We start from the raw sequence: 17,070 nt of genomic DNA, 5'->3' as shown, positions 1-17,070 counted from the left end.
ACTACAAATACTTTGGCTATGATAAGGTTAAGCAATGTTGGTGACTGGTTTCCAACAAGCCCTTAACAACTGGTTTGAGGACCTTGATGGAAGCAAGAAGCAAAAGACCAAGATGAAGAGGATTTATAAAAAAGTTTCTTGTCGCTATTGTGGCGAAAAAGCTCACACCAAGAGAAACTGCCCAAAGAGAAAGGCTGAAGAAGTGGTAGCTACTATAGCATTTGCGACTGCTGCTGCTAAAGGTGGTAATTTTAACCCTACTGCCCCTACCACTGCTGCTCCAGTTATGAACCCTACTTATGCTATTCCACCTGTTGATGTACCACCTCAAGTTGGTGCACCTAATGATAATCTACCTCTAATTTAAACTTAAGGAGTTTAACATGAAGGTCAGGCTGAGGTTGAGCTTAACATGAGCCAACTAATTATGTCTCGGAATAAAGACTCTTTACATGTAATGGTATATTTTAAATTATTCCTTAAATTTAACCACTATGCTAATTCATTTTTTGTTCAAATTTCACTAACTTCTTCACACTTTTTATAGATGGAGACTAGTCCAGTGCAACATAATGCAAGGCCCTCCAAAACTTGCAACAAAAAAAAATGGTGCCATAACCATCTAATACCCCACCAGCAACCAATGTACCAGTTGATCCAATGTAAGGTGCATCTTTAGGGACAGCCACGCGATTGCCAGTTTAATGAAATTTATCCCTACTCTCGGATTCAAACCTTCAAGAAAAAAGAATTAAATTATTGACTATTCTTTGTTTAGGAGTTTTATATGTAATAGGGCATTACACTGTTGGATTAGTTACCTTTTGGAATAGTTATCTTATTTTTCTAAGTTTTGCATAACTCTGCAATGTTGGCTTTTGGTTAGTTATACTTGAAATGGTTTCTTTTGGATAACTTACTTTATTTTGTTTGTTTGTTGCATCACACTGACATTATAGTTGTGTTTGAATTCAGTATCAATGTGAATGCTTTATTAATGAATTATAAAGGAATTGGATGATATTCCTTGTCTGAAACTCTTATATTTTATTTTGTATTGTTGGATTCACAAATAAATAATATTTTAGCTCACAAATTATAATTTTCATTCAAATAAACACAGGTGCAATTTTCATTCAATGAAACTTAAAATAAAAATAGGTACAATAATATACATTATTTTTTCTTCAAAATATTCCTGCAATTTGAATCTCAACCATCAAATTTGGCTTTTTAGCAAAATACATCAGGCCAATCTTTACCATTTCCATAACAAAATAGTAACTACAAACAAATTTCTTGCATCCAACAAAGCTTCTTCTAATTTCAAAGTCCTACCTTTAGATTCCAAACTTCTAAAAAAAGTTCATCCTCTATTCTTCATGATTTTTATTTTTCGGAACCACTCTGCATCTTGCTTCTCCTTCTTTATGGAATTGATTAGCCCAAATAAATAATCCACACCACCTCTTGCCAATACTCTGCAAACAGATTCAATGAAAATGGAGAAAGAATTAGATACTACAAGCTTCAGAAAAAGTTAAGAATAATCTTGCACTTACATTGTAGTTTGAACACCCAAAAATAGGTCTCTCTAGATTCGCATCTGTTCTGACCATCTCAGAATGGGTCTACACCCACACCCACACCACTTTGGAAATAGTTTTTCTCTGCTTCGAGTGGTTCTCCAACCTCCATTAGACGTTGGTTGCTGAAACTTCCAACAAATTTACTGCCGATATCTATCATGAACTTCATAAAAATGTCACCCAACAGAGTAGTAAGAATCAAAGAAGAAGCTAAGGAGCTTCAAATGGAATTGGAGATTAGGGATTTAAATAGTTGCTAAGGACTAAATTGATGCAAAAGTTTCAAAGGCCACGTAATCGTTAGGCGTCCAGCATGACATTTCGTTGGACATGTCATCTCTCCAGTAATGCTCTGTGACGGAAACCACCGCAGGGACTAACATGAGTAAAATTTGTAAAGTTTGGGGACTAAATAGAAGTAATTAAAATTTCAAGGACAAAATTGAGGCCCAAGTGTAAGTTCAAAGACTAAATTGATTATTATCTCATCTGAAATGTATCCGACGTGTAGACGACAACTCAGCGATAAGTGACAAATAATTTTATATTTGACAAACTACTTATACATTTGATCCAAAATTTTATGGAAATATTTAGATAACTATTTAGAAAATACACACAAAAAATTGGATAAAATTTGTTCTTTAAATTTTTTTATTTTTTAAAAGTATGATTGGTTATTGACAAAAAATTATAAAAAATATCACCAAATTTTAAGGATAAAAAAATCTCATTTTTCTAATCATGCTTGCGAAAAATCGCATTAAAATTCAATCTGTCGTAAAGCATTTTTTGAGAATACATAGTTAATATTTTTGTCGTATTTTTAAGTGATTTGAGGATATTTTTATCAATAACAAAATTCGAGAACATTTTTATCCTAACCAAAATAATTCGAGGGCATTTTTTGTGGTTTACCCTTATAAAATTTTGTAAACAAAATAATAACATGTACAAATGGTAGGGTTAGTAGAAAATTATTTTTCAATTAATGATTCAACGCTAATAAATAAATCGTAAAAGCTAAAATTTTTTACTTCATGTGAACATATATATATATATATATATTAAATTACAAAATTACATCTGCATTAAAAAAAATAATCACACAAAAAGTTAAAGCTGTTAAAAAAATAAGAAATTATCCAAATTAGTCCCTAAGATTTTTAGAATTGGACACTTTAGTTCTCCAACTTTTGAAATACACAAAAAAACTCCCCCACTTTTAACCCCAGTAAACAAATCAATCCTGACCTTGTTTCTCTGTTAATGACAAACAAAAAATGCTAACTTGGAGGCCTGAATTAGCACAATCAGTTGTCCACGTGTGCCAAGAGGACATTAGTCCATGTGCCCTGAAATCCTCAAAACCCAGGTGAAGGTGAAAGATGGATTCTCTCTTTGCGTGCCTCCAAAACACTATTATTTACCCACCATGATTTCTAAGTCACTCTAAAATCAAGCGAGGACATTATGGTCATAATGTACCAAGTATCTCTCTCTTAGAAAGGTAAATTCTAGTTCTTCACCCTTTCACCTACACTTCAATTTTTCCCATTTACACTCAACTCTCGCCAATTCCAATTTCCAATCCCAAATCCCTAATTTCTTGAAACTTAGATATTCCATTCGCATTACACAGTGGCTTCTCCAATCACCATTCAGAGGTGAATCTATGGTCGTTAGAACAACAGCCATCTATATCAAAGTTGCGATGCTCATGTACCTCATACTCAGTAGAAAAATCCTTTCTAGAAAGGAAGAACAAGGAGGAGGAGACATGGATTTGTCGAAACCGAGTAGATCAGTAAGGAGGAGATTTGCTTGGAGGCCAGCTCAGGTGCCAGCGAATCTTTTGGAGTCGATTGGATGCTGTCGAGGACTATAAGATTCACGTATTTAGAGACTCTCAAAAAGTGACCTATTGAAGACTTGGCCTTCGACATCAATTACTTTATATGTAAGTAGGTTCATCTCTAATTTCCGAATTTGAAATCCTTAATTCCTCTTCAATTATTGGGTTTTTGGACTTTACAAGAAAATGTAGAAGTTGCAAGTGTATATGGAGGGAGTGGCTGTGTAGAACTAAAAGAGCGCGAGATAATTGGGTTGAATATGGGTGACGTCCGAGGTGACACGATTGAATGTGAATGGTAGGGATTGAAGATGACACAAATAGAAGTGGGTGATGATGATAATGTGGGTAATGAAGTGGGGGTTTAACGTTGCAAGGTGTTAGAGAAGTCTATAAAATGAAGAAGAGAGAATGAGGTTTCGTATACATGGAGGGCAACACATATACATAAAGTATTCTTAAAACGCTGCATGTTGGTGGTTTCTAGACACAGGAATTAATTTGTCTTCTTGGCATACTAAAATAACTGGTTGGCATGTGTGCTAATCCAGACCTTCATGTCAGCATTTTTTATTTATCACTGACTAAGAAATAAAATTACGGACCATTTTCTATTTGTTATTGACTGAGAAATAAAGTCAGGGACTGATTTGTCTAGTAAAATGAAAAGTGGGAGAATTTTTTGTGTATTTCAAAAATTGAAAAACTAAGGGTGTGTTTCATTTTTAATATTTTCTATTTTTACCTCCTATTTATATTTTTTCTTTTATAAAATTTAAAAAACAAAAATAGTAAAAAAAATAAAAAAAAATAAAAAATAAAAAAATCAAACGTAAGCGGGGTTGCCGAGAGTTGAAGGGTTGAGGGAACAAGGGAAGCTGAGGGTCGACACGGGGAGAGATCAGAATGTATTGAAAGGTCCTTCTGCGGGAGGGAAGGAGGTTGAGAGTGATGCCATGGTCATGCTGATCAGGGTTGTGGTAGTAGTTTCGGATATAAATGAATGGAAATTTATTTCCGAGATAAGGTGGTTGGAGGTGTGGCACCAAAACCGCTGATTGTGGATAATTCTCTTGACAGGGATTGCCTGGCAATGGTTACAGGAAGAGATGGTGGGGCGTCTCGACCAAAGGTTACTTTCACTGCTGAAGGGAAGAAAGTGTTGTCCGAGCTGTACGTTGATTCCATTGTTATCAAAGTCTTAGGTAAGCGTGTGAGTTACATAGCTATCGCCCATAGGCTTAAGTACGTATGGATACTTATGGGAGGGTATGAGGTTCTCGATGTCGGCTTTGGATACTTTCTTGTAAAGTGTGATTTGAAAGAGGACCGAAAAAAGATTTTGCTCGAGGGGGCCGTGGATGATTGATGGTCATTATTTGGCCGCCAAGCCATGGACTATCTCTTTTCGACCAACTGAAGAATCCTTTGGAACCAATTTGGTTTGGATTCGCATTACTGGATTAAATATCAAACTATGCATAGAATTGCAACTACAGTGGGAGACCCTATCAAAGTTGACGTTGCCACTAATGAGGCGGAGAGGGGTAAATTTACAAGAGATTGCATTCTTATTGATCTAGGATCTCCAGTCATTGACAAGATTGAGGTGGACAATCTTGTGTATAAGGTTGAGTATGAGAGTTTGGCCTTAATTTGTGAGAAATGTAGATGTTATGGACATCTTGCGGTGGATTTCAGAAGTAAGGTGGGAATGTCTATGATGGTGGAGGGTGGGAGTGCATCGGAGGGGGAGCAAAAGGGAGATATGGCAGATGACGACAATGGACTTGCTACGTTTGTTTTCGGCAAAAATGTCACAACCAGAAAGGAGAATCTGAAGGTTGCGGATATTGCACCAGACAAAGAGCACGGAAAGAAGATATCTAAGGAGATATCAAAGCCTGTAATGTTGCATGACTTTTCCGAAACTCATGCAATTGGAAAAGGGGATGCTAATGAGGGGTGGGCCCAAATAGTGTCAAAAAAAGGAAAAAAGAAAGTAGATAAGGTGAGTGTGAAGAAGGCTGTAGACCTCAGCAAAAAGGGCCTATAAAAAAGAACATGGGTGTTCTTCCAAAACACAAAAGTGGGCCAAGTGTGAAGGTGGATCAGGTAGCTAATCATGCTTAAAACAAATATGCAAAAGCCTTATATCCAATGAAGCTTGTGACTTCTCCTTTATTGGCTTCTATTGGGGAAGATAGGAATCATGGCACAACAGCAACCATATCGGCGATAAAGAGAGTTAGGCCAAACTCGTTACAAAATTCACTGCAAGATGGAAGGCTTCAAGTTCTTTTTGATAAATCAAAGGAGTCTGCGGCCAAGGAAAGCAGCAAGGGAAAGGAGGTCGTGGGTGAGAAGCAGGGCACGCTTTGAGATAAGTTTTGATTGGTGCCTTTACTTTATCTGCTTATTGTTTTTTATGGATTTTAGCATTTTATCTTGGAATGTTAGAGGGGATTATAATAAATTAGCCCGAGTTCACTGTAAAAAAATAGTTAGAAAGTTTCACCCATAATTTTTATTCTTCTTGAAACCCATATTTGCTTTGAGAGGATGAAATCCTTTTTGGGTAATTTCGGCTATTGTGAGATTGATATTTCAGAGGCTAGAGGGCAAAGTGGAGGTATTTGGGTGTTGGTTGAAAAAAATTGGGGTTAGTGTAGAGTCTTAGATGTTAACAACCATTGTATTACTTTTGAAGTTGTTGATGGTTCTTCTCGGTGGATGTGCAATGCAGTGTATGCACCCCACAAGCGCATCTTCGTGATGAGACTTGGGATTATCTTAGTGGTATTGCTGGTTATTTGCACGGCCCGTGGGTAGTTCTTGGGGATTTTAATGAAGTACTTTATTCTACTGAAGTCAAGGGGGTATTTTTAACAAAAACAGAGCAGAGGCTTTAGGGAATGTTATGGACTCTTGTGGATTAATGGACATGGAAACTAAAGGAAGGAAATTTTCTTGGCTTAGAAAAGTTCGGGGAGGAACAAATGTCTCAAAAAAGCTTGATAGAGCTTTCATTTGTAAGGACTGGCGATTGCATTTTCTTGAAGCTTTTTGTGAGATTTCACTCAGTCCACTCGCCCATTTTGGTTCGTTGCAGGCCGGTTAATCATAGCAAGAAGAATAAATGTCGTCCATTCAAATTTCAAGCGGCTTGGATTACTCATCCTCAATTTCGTGACGTTTTCATAAAGCGTGAAATTCTGAAACCCCAGATATCGCTAAAAGCCTTGTTGTGGTTAAGAGAGATGCCCAGAAGTTTAATTTGGATATCTTTGGAAATATATTTATTAAGAAAAGAGAATTGGAGATCTACATAAATAGTGTGTAGATTCTTTTGGAGCAGTCGGATGATGTTTTATTAAGGGAGGAGGAGAACGACCTTCAAAAAGAGCTTAATATTATTCTTTTGAGAGAAGAGTTGTTGTGGTTCCAGAAATTGAGAGATCAGTGGGTGTAACGACCCAATTTTCAGTATGTCTAGATCATACCAGAAACTAAGCGTTACCAACTTGTCTTTCTAATTATTATCTATTATTTATTATATGAGCCTGATTCGTTGTTAAAAACGTAGTTATTTTGCTAGGTACTTTTTTTTTTGAAAACGTTTGGACTAATAACAGAATCATTAACAATCAATTCACAAGTAATAACAAATAAAATAGTTATAAACAATCACACATACATACATCACAAGCAGTTGATAACATTCTGTGATCCAGCCTTTATTAGACTATAGACTTTTAGTTAGAACGCCCCTAGATATAGCTAAATAATATCTATATATATATATATATATATATATATATATATATATATATATATATATATATATATATATATATATACATATAACATCCCAGGCCCTGACCTGTTCAAGAAGTCCCTAAGCAGGCGCCCAAGCTAGCCTAGACTCTATACTCACCTAGTCCCTCTAAACTACTAAAGCGAGGGAAAGTACGTTCTAAGTCTTCAAAACTCAAGTCAGGTGGAACGTCATCAAAAGGTGGAAGGCCGTCTACTACTCCTCTGCACGATCATACATTGCCATATGACGTCCCACTGGTACTCCATCAGGTAGCCACACAACAGGAGTCTCGTACACAGGATTTAGGCTAAAGTGCACATACGAATGGAGTGCAGACGTTGGCTAGTCTCACAGTATATACATATAAACAGAAACGGAGTTCACTCTGGACTTAGAAGACTACCTAGAGTGGAATCCTTTTTACGTATGATCGTCAGCGAATTACGGAAGGGAACTCATGCTTCCATCTGAAGGGGGAAGGGAGAGAGAAAGGGTAAGAACTGGGGAGTTCTTAGTAGGGCCGGGGTTATTAGTTAAGTTCATTAATTCCGTGTTATTTAGCAGATAAATAGCAGAATACCGAGAAGCAGTAAACAGAAGAAACAGATAAATAGAGAAAATAGAGAAAATAGAAAGCAAAACACAAACAAAAGAATACAAGAAAATAAAACACAGATACAGAGAATAGAATGCAAACAAAGAAAGCATACATTCAAACAACAATCATAACAGAGGAAATGCGCAACCAAGTATGATGCATGTCTAACCCTAGTGCAGGTAATGAGCTCATTTGTCGGTTACATACCCACTCCCGACGTTACCCGGAGTCCTCTGACCAGGTAAGGCTTCCCTGTTGGAAATGCCTCTCGCAAGAGTCCTTTGACTTGCATGGCGAAGCTAGTTAACTTATATCTGCCCAACGCACGCACTGTAAGAGTCCTTTGACTTATAGGAGTATATGCTAGTTGTGTTTTCTCGATACCTCTGTAAGAGTCTTCTGACTTACAGAATAGTATTATAGCTAAGTATCCCAAGAAAGCGCTCTTAGTGGTCGTACCACCATCTATCTGACTGCCTCTCTACAGCAGATTCTTACATAATCATTCTCATTATCATCATTCATTATCATTCTCATTATTCATCATCACTTTCACATTCTTATGCATTACATCTTTCTTTCTCTGTTCAATCATACTATACAAACTTTACAACTTTTACTTTCACAACATCTTAACTCAAACCATTTCTCTTTATCAGATTACTCTTTTCTCTTTATCTTTCTACTCTGATCTGATTACTCTTTTCTCTTGATCTCTTTACTCTACTCTAGTTACTCTGTTCTCTGTATCTCTTTACTCTGCTCTGGTTACTCTTTTCTTTGCTTAATGTATGTATTTAAAGCTTATGTAAATTTTGGTATGAATAGTTAGCCTGCCCCAAGTATAGGTTCATTAAGTCTATATTGAAACAGATTAACTTTTCATATAATACCTGACCCTAGGCGCAACTCAAAAACTAACTATGTTGCCCTAGTTCGTTTACTAATCTCTGCTAGTTTCTGTTCATTAAAACTTTACAAACTTTTTCTTTGATTTTTATCTCTTCTTTAACTTTTTATCTTTCCTTTATCTTTGCCTCACTAATATGTTTTTACCACTCCCTAAGTGTTTTATGAAGGTGATTATGAGATTCTGCGCTTAAAGTTGTCTTTCTAAAGCATTTACAAAAAACTGCTTTTTCCGCATTATTTTATTATTTTTATTAAAATATTATTTTTAATTAAATATTATTATTTATTATTTTATTAATATATTTTCAAAAATTACCCCTTTTTAACTTTAACCTTTAAAATTCACTTTTTACCACCCGTAACTTTTAATATTTCTACTTTTACTACCCTAACTTTTAGAAATTACCAAATAACCCCCCAAACACCAAAAATTTTACTTCCTTGCCCTTTTCAAGATCTAAGGCTTGTTCTTCTATGTTCTTCATCACACTCAAAGTGTTCTTCGTGTTCTTTGTAAATTCTTCAGATTCTTTCTTTGTTTTTACCCGTTTTTCAGTCTTTTCAGCAACCGATTTTTACCATAATTCATAATAAATTCCCAGCCACTAAAACCCCATATTTTCCACATGATTTTAACACAAATTGAACCCCAATTTAGGGCCTATGGTTTCGGTTTCCAGCTGCACTCAAGAACACAAATTCATAGCTTGAATTTCATCAAATTTCATCAAATTTTCATCAAAATTTCAACAAGAATCACTCATATAAATCATCAATTTCAAGCACAGATAAACCATATCATAATTAAACAACTCAAACACAATCAATCAAGATTAAATTCGTCAAACCCTACCTGGTTTTGTTGCTCCTAATTCGGTTAGACTTTCAGGTGGTCCTTAAGCACTTTTTCCTCCTAAATCACATCAAGAACAACTTTAAATCCAAAAATTCTCAACTAACCAAATCTTACTCAGCATGTTAGGAAGGAATTTCTCACCTTAAACTTACTGGAAATTAATGTTTCTTGGCCCTCAAGTCAAGTTAAGCATGATTCCTAAGGAAGAACATCAAGAAAACACATGTTTAAGCATGTTTTCTTGAAAACCGAATTGAAGAGGGAGCGAGACAGCCAACTCACCCTATTTCCAGTCTTGATATGTTGTATGGTTATGTAGAGGAAGAAGAGAGGATCATTTTGGTGAAATCAGAGTTTTAATTTGAGTTTTAGTTCAGAAGAAATCAAGCTTTGAAGATTAAATATTCATGAAAGTTTCTCTCTTTTATCTCTTGTTATTTTCGGTCAAAATGAAGAAATGAGACAGCCTTAGAGATCTTGGGGGTTTAAGGTGAGTTGTGATTGGTTGGCTTGGAGGTGGGTTAAAATAATATTAAAATATCTCAGGTGTATAACTACTAAAACTAGATGTATCGGAACACTTGTAAAAACATCTCTAAAAATTATTTTCTGATCTACTAGCATAAATAACACTAGTAACATATTTATTATGAGAATAGAACATATATGATGAGGCATTAGCATTGCTAAAGTCATCAAAGAGTGCTGGTGCAAAGCTGCACCAGTAAACTGTGAACCCAGTTAAATCGATTTCCTGTTTTTAACTAAAACAGACCAGCTAACCTTATAATATCATTCAAGCAGTTTCTAGTACTAATATAATGATAATATTATACTATTATCTCTCTTCTCTCATGAATCGAGTTCGGTTCGTCAAACAAAGACTATTTACTAAAACTAGAACCAAAACTCCTAACCGATACGGTTCAAAAACTAGGTTCTTCATGATTGCGTTATCGAGCTTGCCTCATAAGAGGTTCTAGCTTAAGGATGATATAATGACAATGAGGATTAAGATTTTTGATGATACAGCAGAGGTGTTCCCTTTACTGATCTTCCGGAGAAATCCGTGCCTTCAGAAAAGATCTCGCGTACTCGAAAAATGGGGTTGTTACAGTGGGTCAAGTTTAGGGACAGAAACACTAGTTTTTTCCATCTTCAAACAATTGTGAGGAGGAAGAGGAATAAGATTCATAGTCTGATGCTTGAAGATGGCACTTGGTCAGAAGATGAGAAGTGTCCTTAAAGCGGAAGCTAACATGTATTTCCAGCGGTTGTTCTGTTCCAGAAAGGAGGTGAGGATTGATGGTTTGAAGGATATCCCTCTTCCACAGCTTAGTCAAGATGCTTGCTTTAGATTACAAGAGGATGTTGCTTTTGAAGAAGTTAGAAGACTGGTAATGGAGATGGGTTCTTTTAAAGCTCCTGCCCCGGATGGTTTTCAAGTGATCTTTTTAAAGAGTATTGGGATGTAGTGGGGATAGATGTGTGGAAGATTGTGAGGCAAGGCTTCGTAGGAGGTTGTATTGATTATCATTTCTTTGAGGCTTTGATTGTTCTTATTCCAAATGTGAAAAATCTGACAAATATGAAGGAATTTAGGCCAATTAGCTTATGCAATGTTATCTACAAAATTGTAACTAAGGTTTTGGTGAATTGTTTTCGCCCGTTCCTTTCTAAGGTGATTGGCCTATTGCAAGGTAGACTTATTCCTGGAAGAGGAACTAGTGAAAATATTATTATTGCTCAAGAAATTCTTCATTTCATGTGGAAGACAAAGTCCAAGAAAGGAACTATTGCTTTCAAGATTGATCTTGAGAAGGCGTATGACCATGTTGATTGGCATTTTTTGGAGCATTCATTGAAGAGTTTTGGATTTTCAGCTACAACGGTCAGACTTATTATGCATTGTGTGTACTCTTCTTTCTTGTCCATTCTATGGAATGGGGAAAGACTTCAAAGTTTTAAGCCTCTAAGGGGTCTGAGACAAGGAGATCCAATGTCACCATACCTTTTTGTTATTTGCATGGAAAGACTTTCTTGCCTTATTTCGCACCTTGTCTTTAGTGGTTCTTGGATTCCGGTGGCTGTTTCGAAAGGAGGGCCTAGAGTTTCCCATCTTATATTTGCTGATGATTTGCTCCTCTTTTGTAAGGCCACTAAGAATCAAGTTGAAATAGTCATGAAAGTTTTGGACATCTTTACAAAGGCATCTGGGCTTAAGGTGAATTTGTCCAAGTCGGAAGCTCAATACTCTAAAAATGTTTCTCAGAGAAGGAAGGATATTTTATCTAGTGTTTCTAGCATTCACTTCACTCAACACTTGGAAAGATATTTGGGGGTGAATATTGATCATGATAGAGCTACGCGAAAGACGGTTTAAGAGGTGATTGAGAAAATTCGTGCTAGATTGGTTAGTTAGAATGGGCGCATACTAAACAAGGCTGGGAGATTGTATTTGGTAAAAGCAGTTCTATCTTCAATTCTGGTCTATCAAATGCAAACTTTCCACCCTTTTCCCTTCCTATGCTCATGCCAAGATTGACTCCATGATGCACCAATTCCTGTGGAAAGGTAATGCGAATAGCAGAGGTCTTCCTTTAGTTAAGTGGGAGAAAGTTGTGGCTCCCAAAAATCTAAGAGGACTTGTAGTTAGAGACTCACAGTGTGTTAATGTGGTGCTTATTGGTAAATTGGTTTGACAAATGTTGAAGGATAAGGAGCGGTTGTAGGTGAAACTTCTTTCTCATAAATATTTGAAGCGAAATAGGGATTGGGAATCGGCTAAACATGGTTCCTTTGTGTGGAAAAGTATCTCCAAAGTCTATATGACCATCAAAGAGGGTCTTGGGTGGTAGAAAAGGAGCTCCCTTCAGTCCTTGTGGTATGATCCTTAGAGTCCTTAGGTATTCTTGTAGATTTTCTTCCTTTTGTTCATGTCTCTGATTTATTGCTTAAGTTGGATGATGTTTACTATGATGGAACTTGAAATTTTGAAAATTTGTCCACCCCAATTTCCGAGAATATTAAATCCTTTTTGGGGGCTATTCCTCCTCCTGAAAGGAGTGTGAATAAATTGGGTTGGATTTGGAAACCAGCTGCTTCAAAGGGTTATACTACAAAAAGTGGGTATGCTTGGCTTGCGCATATGAAATTTCAATGCAGAGGTTACGAGAATTGGAAGTGGCTATGGAAGCTTTTCATTCTGAAAAAAGTAAGATTCCTCTTTTGGCTTGCATTGCATGATGCCATTCCCACTAATGTCTTTCGTCATAAAAGGGGCTTAGCGGTAAGTGACGTTTGTAATTAATATGGTCATGAGCCTGAATCTGTGTTACATTGCTTTCGAGATTGTTCCACTGCTCGTCATGTATGAAATTTTTTAGATCCTTCTATGGTTGACCATGTTAATGCTTTTGACTTCCGATCTTGGATTACTAGCATTATTAATGGTAAAGAAGAAGTTGTGGCTGATGGAATTTGGTGGATTTGGCGAATAGATGTAATGATTTATTCAACCCAAATGATCCTTGGCCTAGGAGAAAAATCTCTTGCCTTGTGAGAGCCTTGGCGAATGAGTTGAAAAGGGTGAAGAAGGATAGAAACTCTTGGGATTGTGCAGTCCAGAATTTTTGGTGGCAGCCACCCCCCAGAATGTTCTTAAGGTCAACTGTGATGCTAGTGTTCTCCCGAACTCTCTTGTAGCGGACTTTGGGTGTGTTATCCGTGATCGTTATGACACCTGGGTACTAGGTAGTTCGGGCCGTCTGCCCTTTGATTCAGTTTTCAGGAATGAGTTATTAGCAATCTGGAATGGTCTTATGATTGCGGGAGAAGTTGGTTATGAGTCCCTGATTTGTGAAATTGATTTTATGGAGGTGTATCTTTGACTAAATAATATTATCAACTATGTTGCAGGTGATAATATGGATATTATAGAGAAGATTATAGAGTTGTTAAGTAAAAACTGAGAGGTGTCATTCACTTGGGTTAGAAGAAAAGCTAATGTTACTGCAGATTGTCTAACTAAGATAGAGACTAAAAGTGTTTATTCTCATTCGGTGTGAATTCAGCCTAGTAATGAATTCAAGTAAATTTTATTGAAAGATTCTGCTGTGTAATTTTTTTATTTTGTATGTGTGTTTGTTTTTGTTTTTGTTACTAATACAAAAAATTATAAATGTCAAACTAAACACACTACTAAACTTTTAAAAGCCACGTATAGACACGATTTAAATTTTTAAAATTTTAAGTTTTATTTTAAAAAATAGAATATAATTTATCATCATTTATTTTATAAGTAAAACAAAAAAATACATAAAAAAATATTAAATTATAAAAAATTTTATTTTATTTTTTAAAATAAAAATTTAAAATTTAAAAAATACAAAGACATAAAGTCTCGATTTTAAAGGGACAAACGGCTATCAAATTTCAGATGGCTTAATTGCGGTCTTGCGGAGGACAAAAGCGACATTTCAAGCTCTCCTTCCTCCTTTCCGAGACGAATTAAGCCAGGCTTTGAATTTCGAAACCTGAAAATAAAGTTGAGACGTTTCACTCCCAAAATATCCCAACCCCGTTAAGAAAAGTAGAAAACCTCTTCCTCACTCTCTCACTTACTCAATACAGCGCCATGACCGATTCAAATCCTCACATTCCCGACGAAACCCCCCAAAACCCTGACACCAAAACCCAACAAGAAGAAACTCCAACAAATTCCCAATCCCCCAAAACCCTAACCCTCGCCGATCAAGATCCCCAATCCCAATCACAAACCCTACCCGATCCCAACCCTACACAGCCATCTGAACACGAGGACACTGTAATGCAAGATCCGGTCCAGAAACCCGACGACCCGGAACCCGATGCTCATGCGGCAGTGACCGTTACCGCCGCCGCCGCAGCATTCCCTGGCTCCGGCCGGCGAGGGACTCCGAAGAGGAAGAAATTGGACGCGAAGCGAACCGCGCTGGAGAAGAAATGTCGCGAGAAGCTTCAGGTTCTTGTCGAAACCCTAAAACCAATTCCTTTCGCGCCCCCGAAAGCCCTTGACTTTTCGAGCCACCAGAGCCTCCTCCAGCGCCTTGGGCTCTGGGAGTTCGTGCACCTCGAGTACGACACCGTTGTCCGCAGCGATCTTCTTGCCCAGCTCATTGCCAGCTACGTCCCCACGTCGCGATGTAGCTATGTCAATGGGATTAGGATCAAGCTGAGTCGTGCCGATTTGGGCCGGGCCCTGAAGTTACCCAAGAAGAATGCTGGTTCTTCGGTTGCGGAGGGTAAGGAGGAGGGAGGGGAGACGGTGGACTTGGCAGAATCGATTGGGTTTATTGAGGAATTGGTGTCGAATTGGATGATGTTGCATGATGAGATGTTTATCATGACATCTGATGTTATGGGGCAACTGAATTTGATTAAGACAGGGAAGTTGGAGAAGGTTGATTGGGCAGGTTTGATTTGGTCCATGATGGAGAAGGAATTGAAGGCTCCACAGCTGACGGATTGTTACTATGCTTCGCATATGCAGCAGCTGATTAAGGCGCAGCACCAGGAGCTGCTGGAGGAGCCGGAAGCAGCACAGGAGGAGGAGGAGGAAGAGGAGGGAGAGGAGGTTGGAGGGAAGGATGATGGGGAAGAGGCTGAGGTTAAAGATGAGGAAGATGAGGAGGCAGCTGCCACAGCCACAGTCACAGAAAAAGTCACTGATGAAGCCACAGCCAAAGCCACAGCCACAACCACTGTGGAAGACGAAGTGGGTGAGAGTGGTGATGTGAAGATGAGTGGAGTTGATGAGGAGGGTGGCAGGGATGGTGAGTTGGAGGAGCACAACATTGAGTTGAGTCTTGGTCAAGATAATGTTGAAAGGGTTGAAGTAGGGAAGGATGTGGTTGGAGGGGTACAAATTATGGATTTTGATCAGCCCAAGGTGGAAGACTCTGGATTCTGGCTTATGGATCAGAAGAACAATGTGGAGGAGCCCTTCTTGCGGCCATGTCAGACTAGTGATGTAAAGGGTGACGAATGTGGTGAAGCGAAAGGTGTTGAAGGAGAAGAAGGGCAAGAACAGGAGGAGGAAGAGGAAGATGCAGAGGATGACGAGCATGATGGTGGGTTCAGTCTCTCACCCAAGTGTATTCCTATGGAGGGGATGCCTTCTGGGCCTGGGGGTCTTGTTCAGGCAATGTCTGCAGTGCAGATGCCTTTTACTTCTGGGATTGATCTTCGTGACAACCCTGTGGGAGATTTTCTGTCTCCCAGAGATGATCCTCATATGATATCTGGATCATCACTTTTTGGAAATGGTCACAAAAGGGAGCTTGACCTGGATAATCATAACTCTCACCATGCACTAAATGGCAGTAACAAGAGGCTAAGAGGTGATAGCCCGTGGAATTCTAAGCCTGCTGACTTTGAAACCTGCATGGAACATATAGAACATTGGATGGGGAAGGCTAGAATGATGTATGCAGCAAAAGAACAAGCATGTGATGAGTCTTTGACAAATCAGCAACTCTTGCTTAACGAACTACAGAAGCGAGATGAAATGATTGAGCAATATCATAAAGCAAAGATGGATGAGAGTCATAAGAGACAGGTAGAAATGTATCGTCTTGAGAAGGAGCTGTTTATGATGACAGGCCTTGTGGAGGGCTATAGAAAGGCCTTGAAGGAAACACAGAAGGCTTTTGCTGATTATAGAGCACGTTGTCCGCAAGCTGAAGAACCACTTTACAAGGATGTTCCTGGGTCTGGTGGCCTTGTTTTGAGTGTCATGGAACTGGAAAAGGAGCGCCTGAGAAAGGAAGAAGAAGAAAGGATTAAGTTGAGGGAGCTTTCGAGAGATTTTGAAAGGAAATTGAGGGAGATTGAAAGCACTTGGTTTGATAAACTGGAAGATTATGCTGGAAGTGTTGAATCCCTGGCTAACAGGTTGCAGGCTATTGAGGAGCAGGTTAAGCATTTGAAGGAAGTGAAAGCCAAATGTAATGTGGCAGCTCCTCCTGAATGTACTCCAACTGTTGAAGAACAAAAAGTTGAAGATCAAAATGTTGAAGAACAGAATGCTTTGTAAGATTTAAGTTTTCCATTAGCACGTGACCTAAATTCTGTTAACTACTAGTTCAATGCTGCAGATTGTTTATGTTTATAATGTACAAAGCTCTATTTTGAAACTGAATCCATCACCTAAGATAATTGTTACGCTAGAAATGTGTGAAATCAAGGTTATTTTCTCTACTTTGCCTATCTTAGCTGTTCTTGATTAGTTTTGGTATTCAACCTTTGTACTTTTTGCACATTGTGTATAGGTTAGAAGTTCTGAAGTTTGAGTTGGAAAGTAATCAAAGTATTATCTTTAGGAAGAAATGTTGTGCTAAAACAGCACTGACTATGTAAAAAGAGATTTTCTTTGATCTTTTGCATGATTAGTTAGCCAAT

General features: G+C 37.8%; 1 protein-coding gene across 1 annotated transcript; it reads left to right on the top strand.

Moving 5' to 3' along the window:
- The first annotated feature begins 14,069 nt into the window (after positions 1-14,069).
- On the top strand, positions 14,070-16,869 carry LOC107629792 (uncharacterized). Its single transcript, XM_016332680.3, has one exon. It carries the CDS (start codon positions 14,267-14,269, stop codon positions 16,703-16,705), a length of 2,439 nt encoding a protein of 812 aa, XP_016188166.1. The 5' UTR covers positions 14,070-14,266; the 3' UTR covers positions 16,706-16,869.
- Positions 16,870-17,070: the final 201 nt, after the last annotated feature.

Source organism: Arachis ipaensis, chromosome B3 (genome assembly GCF_059453495.1).
Source record: "Arachis ipaensis isolate K30076 ecotype BB chromosome B3, ASM5945349v1, whole genome shotgun sequence".
Lineage (NCBI taxonomy): Eukaryota > Viridiplantae > Streptophyta > Magnoliopsida > Fabales > Fabaceae > Arachis > Arachis ipaensis.
Note: the sequence above shows the minus strand (reverse complement) of the source record. Positions and strands in the feature narration are given on the sequence as shown.

Excerpts from the sequence above, each read along its gene's own strand:
- LOC107629792 (XM_016332680.3), top strand. The coding sequence starts at position 14,267 with ATGACCGATTCAAATCCTCACATTCCCGACGAAACCCCCCAAAACCCT.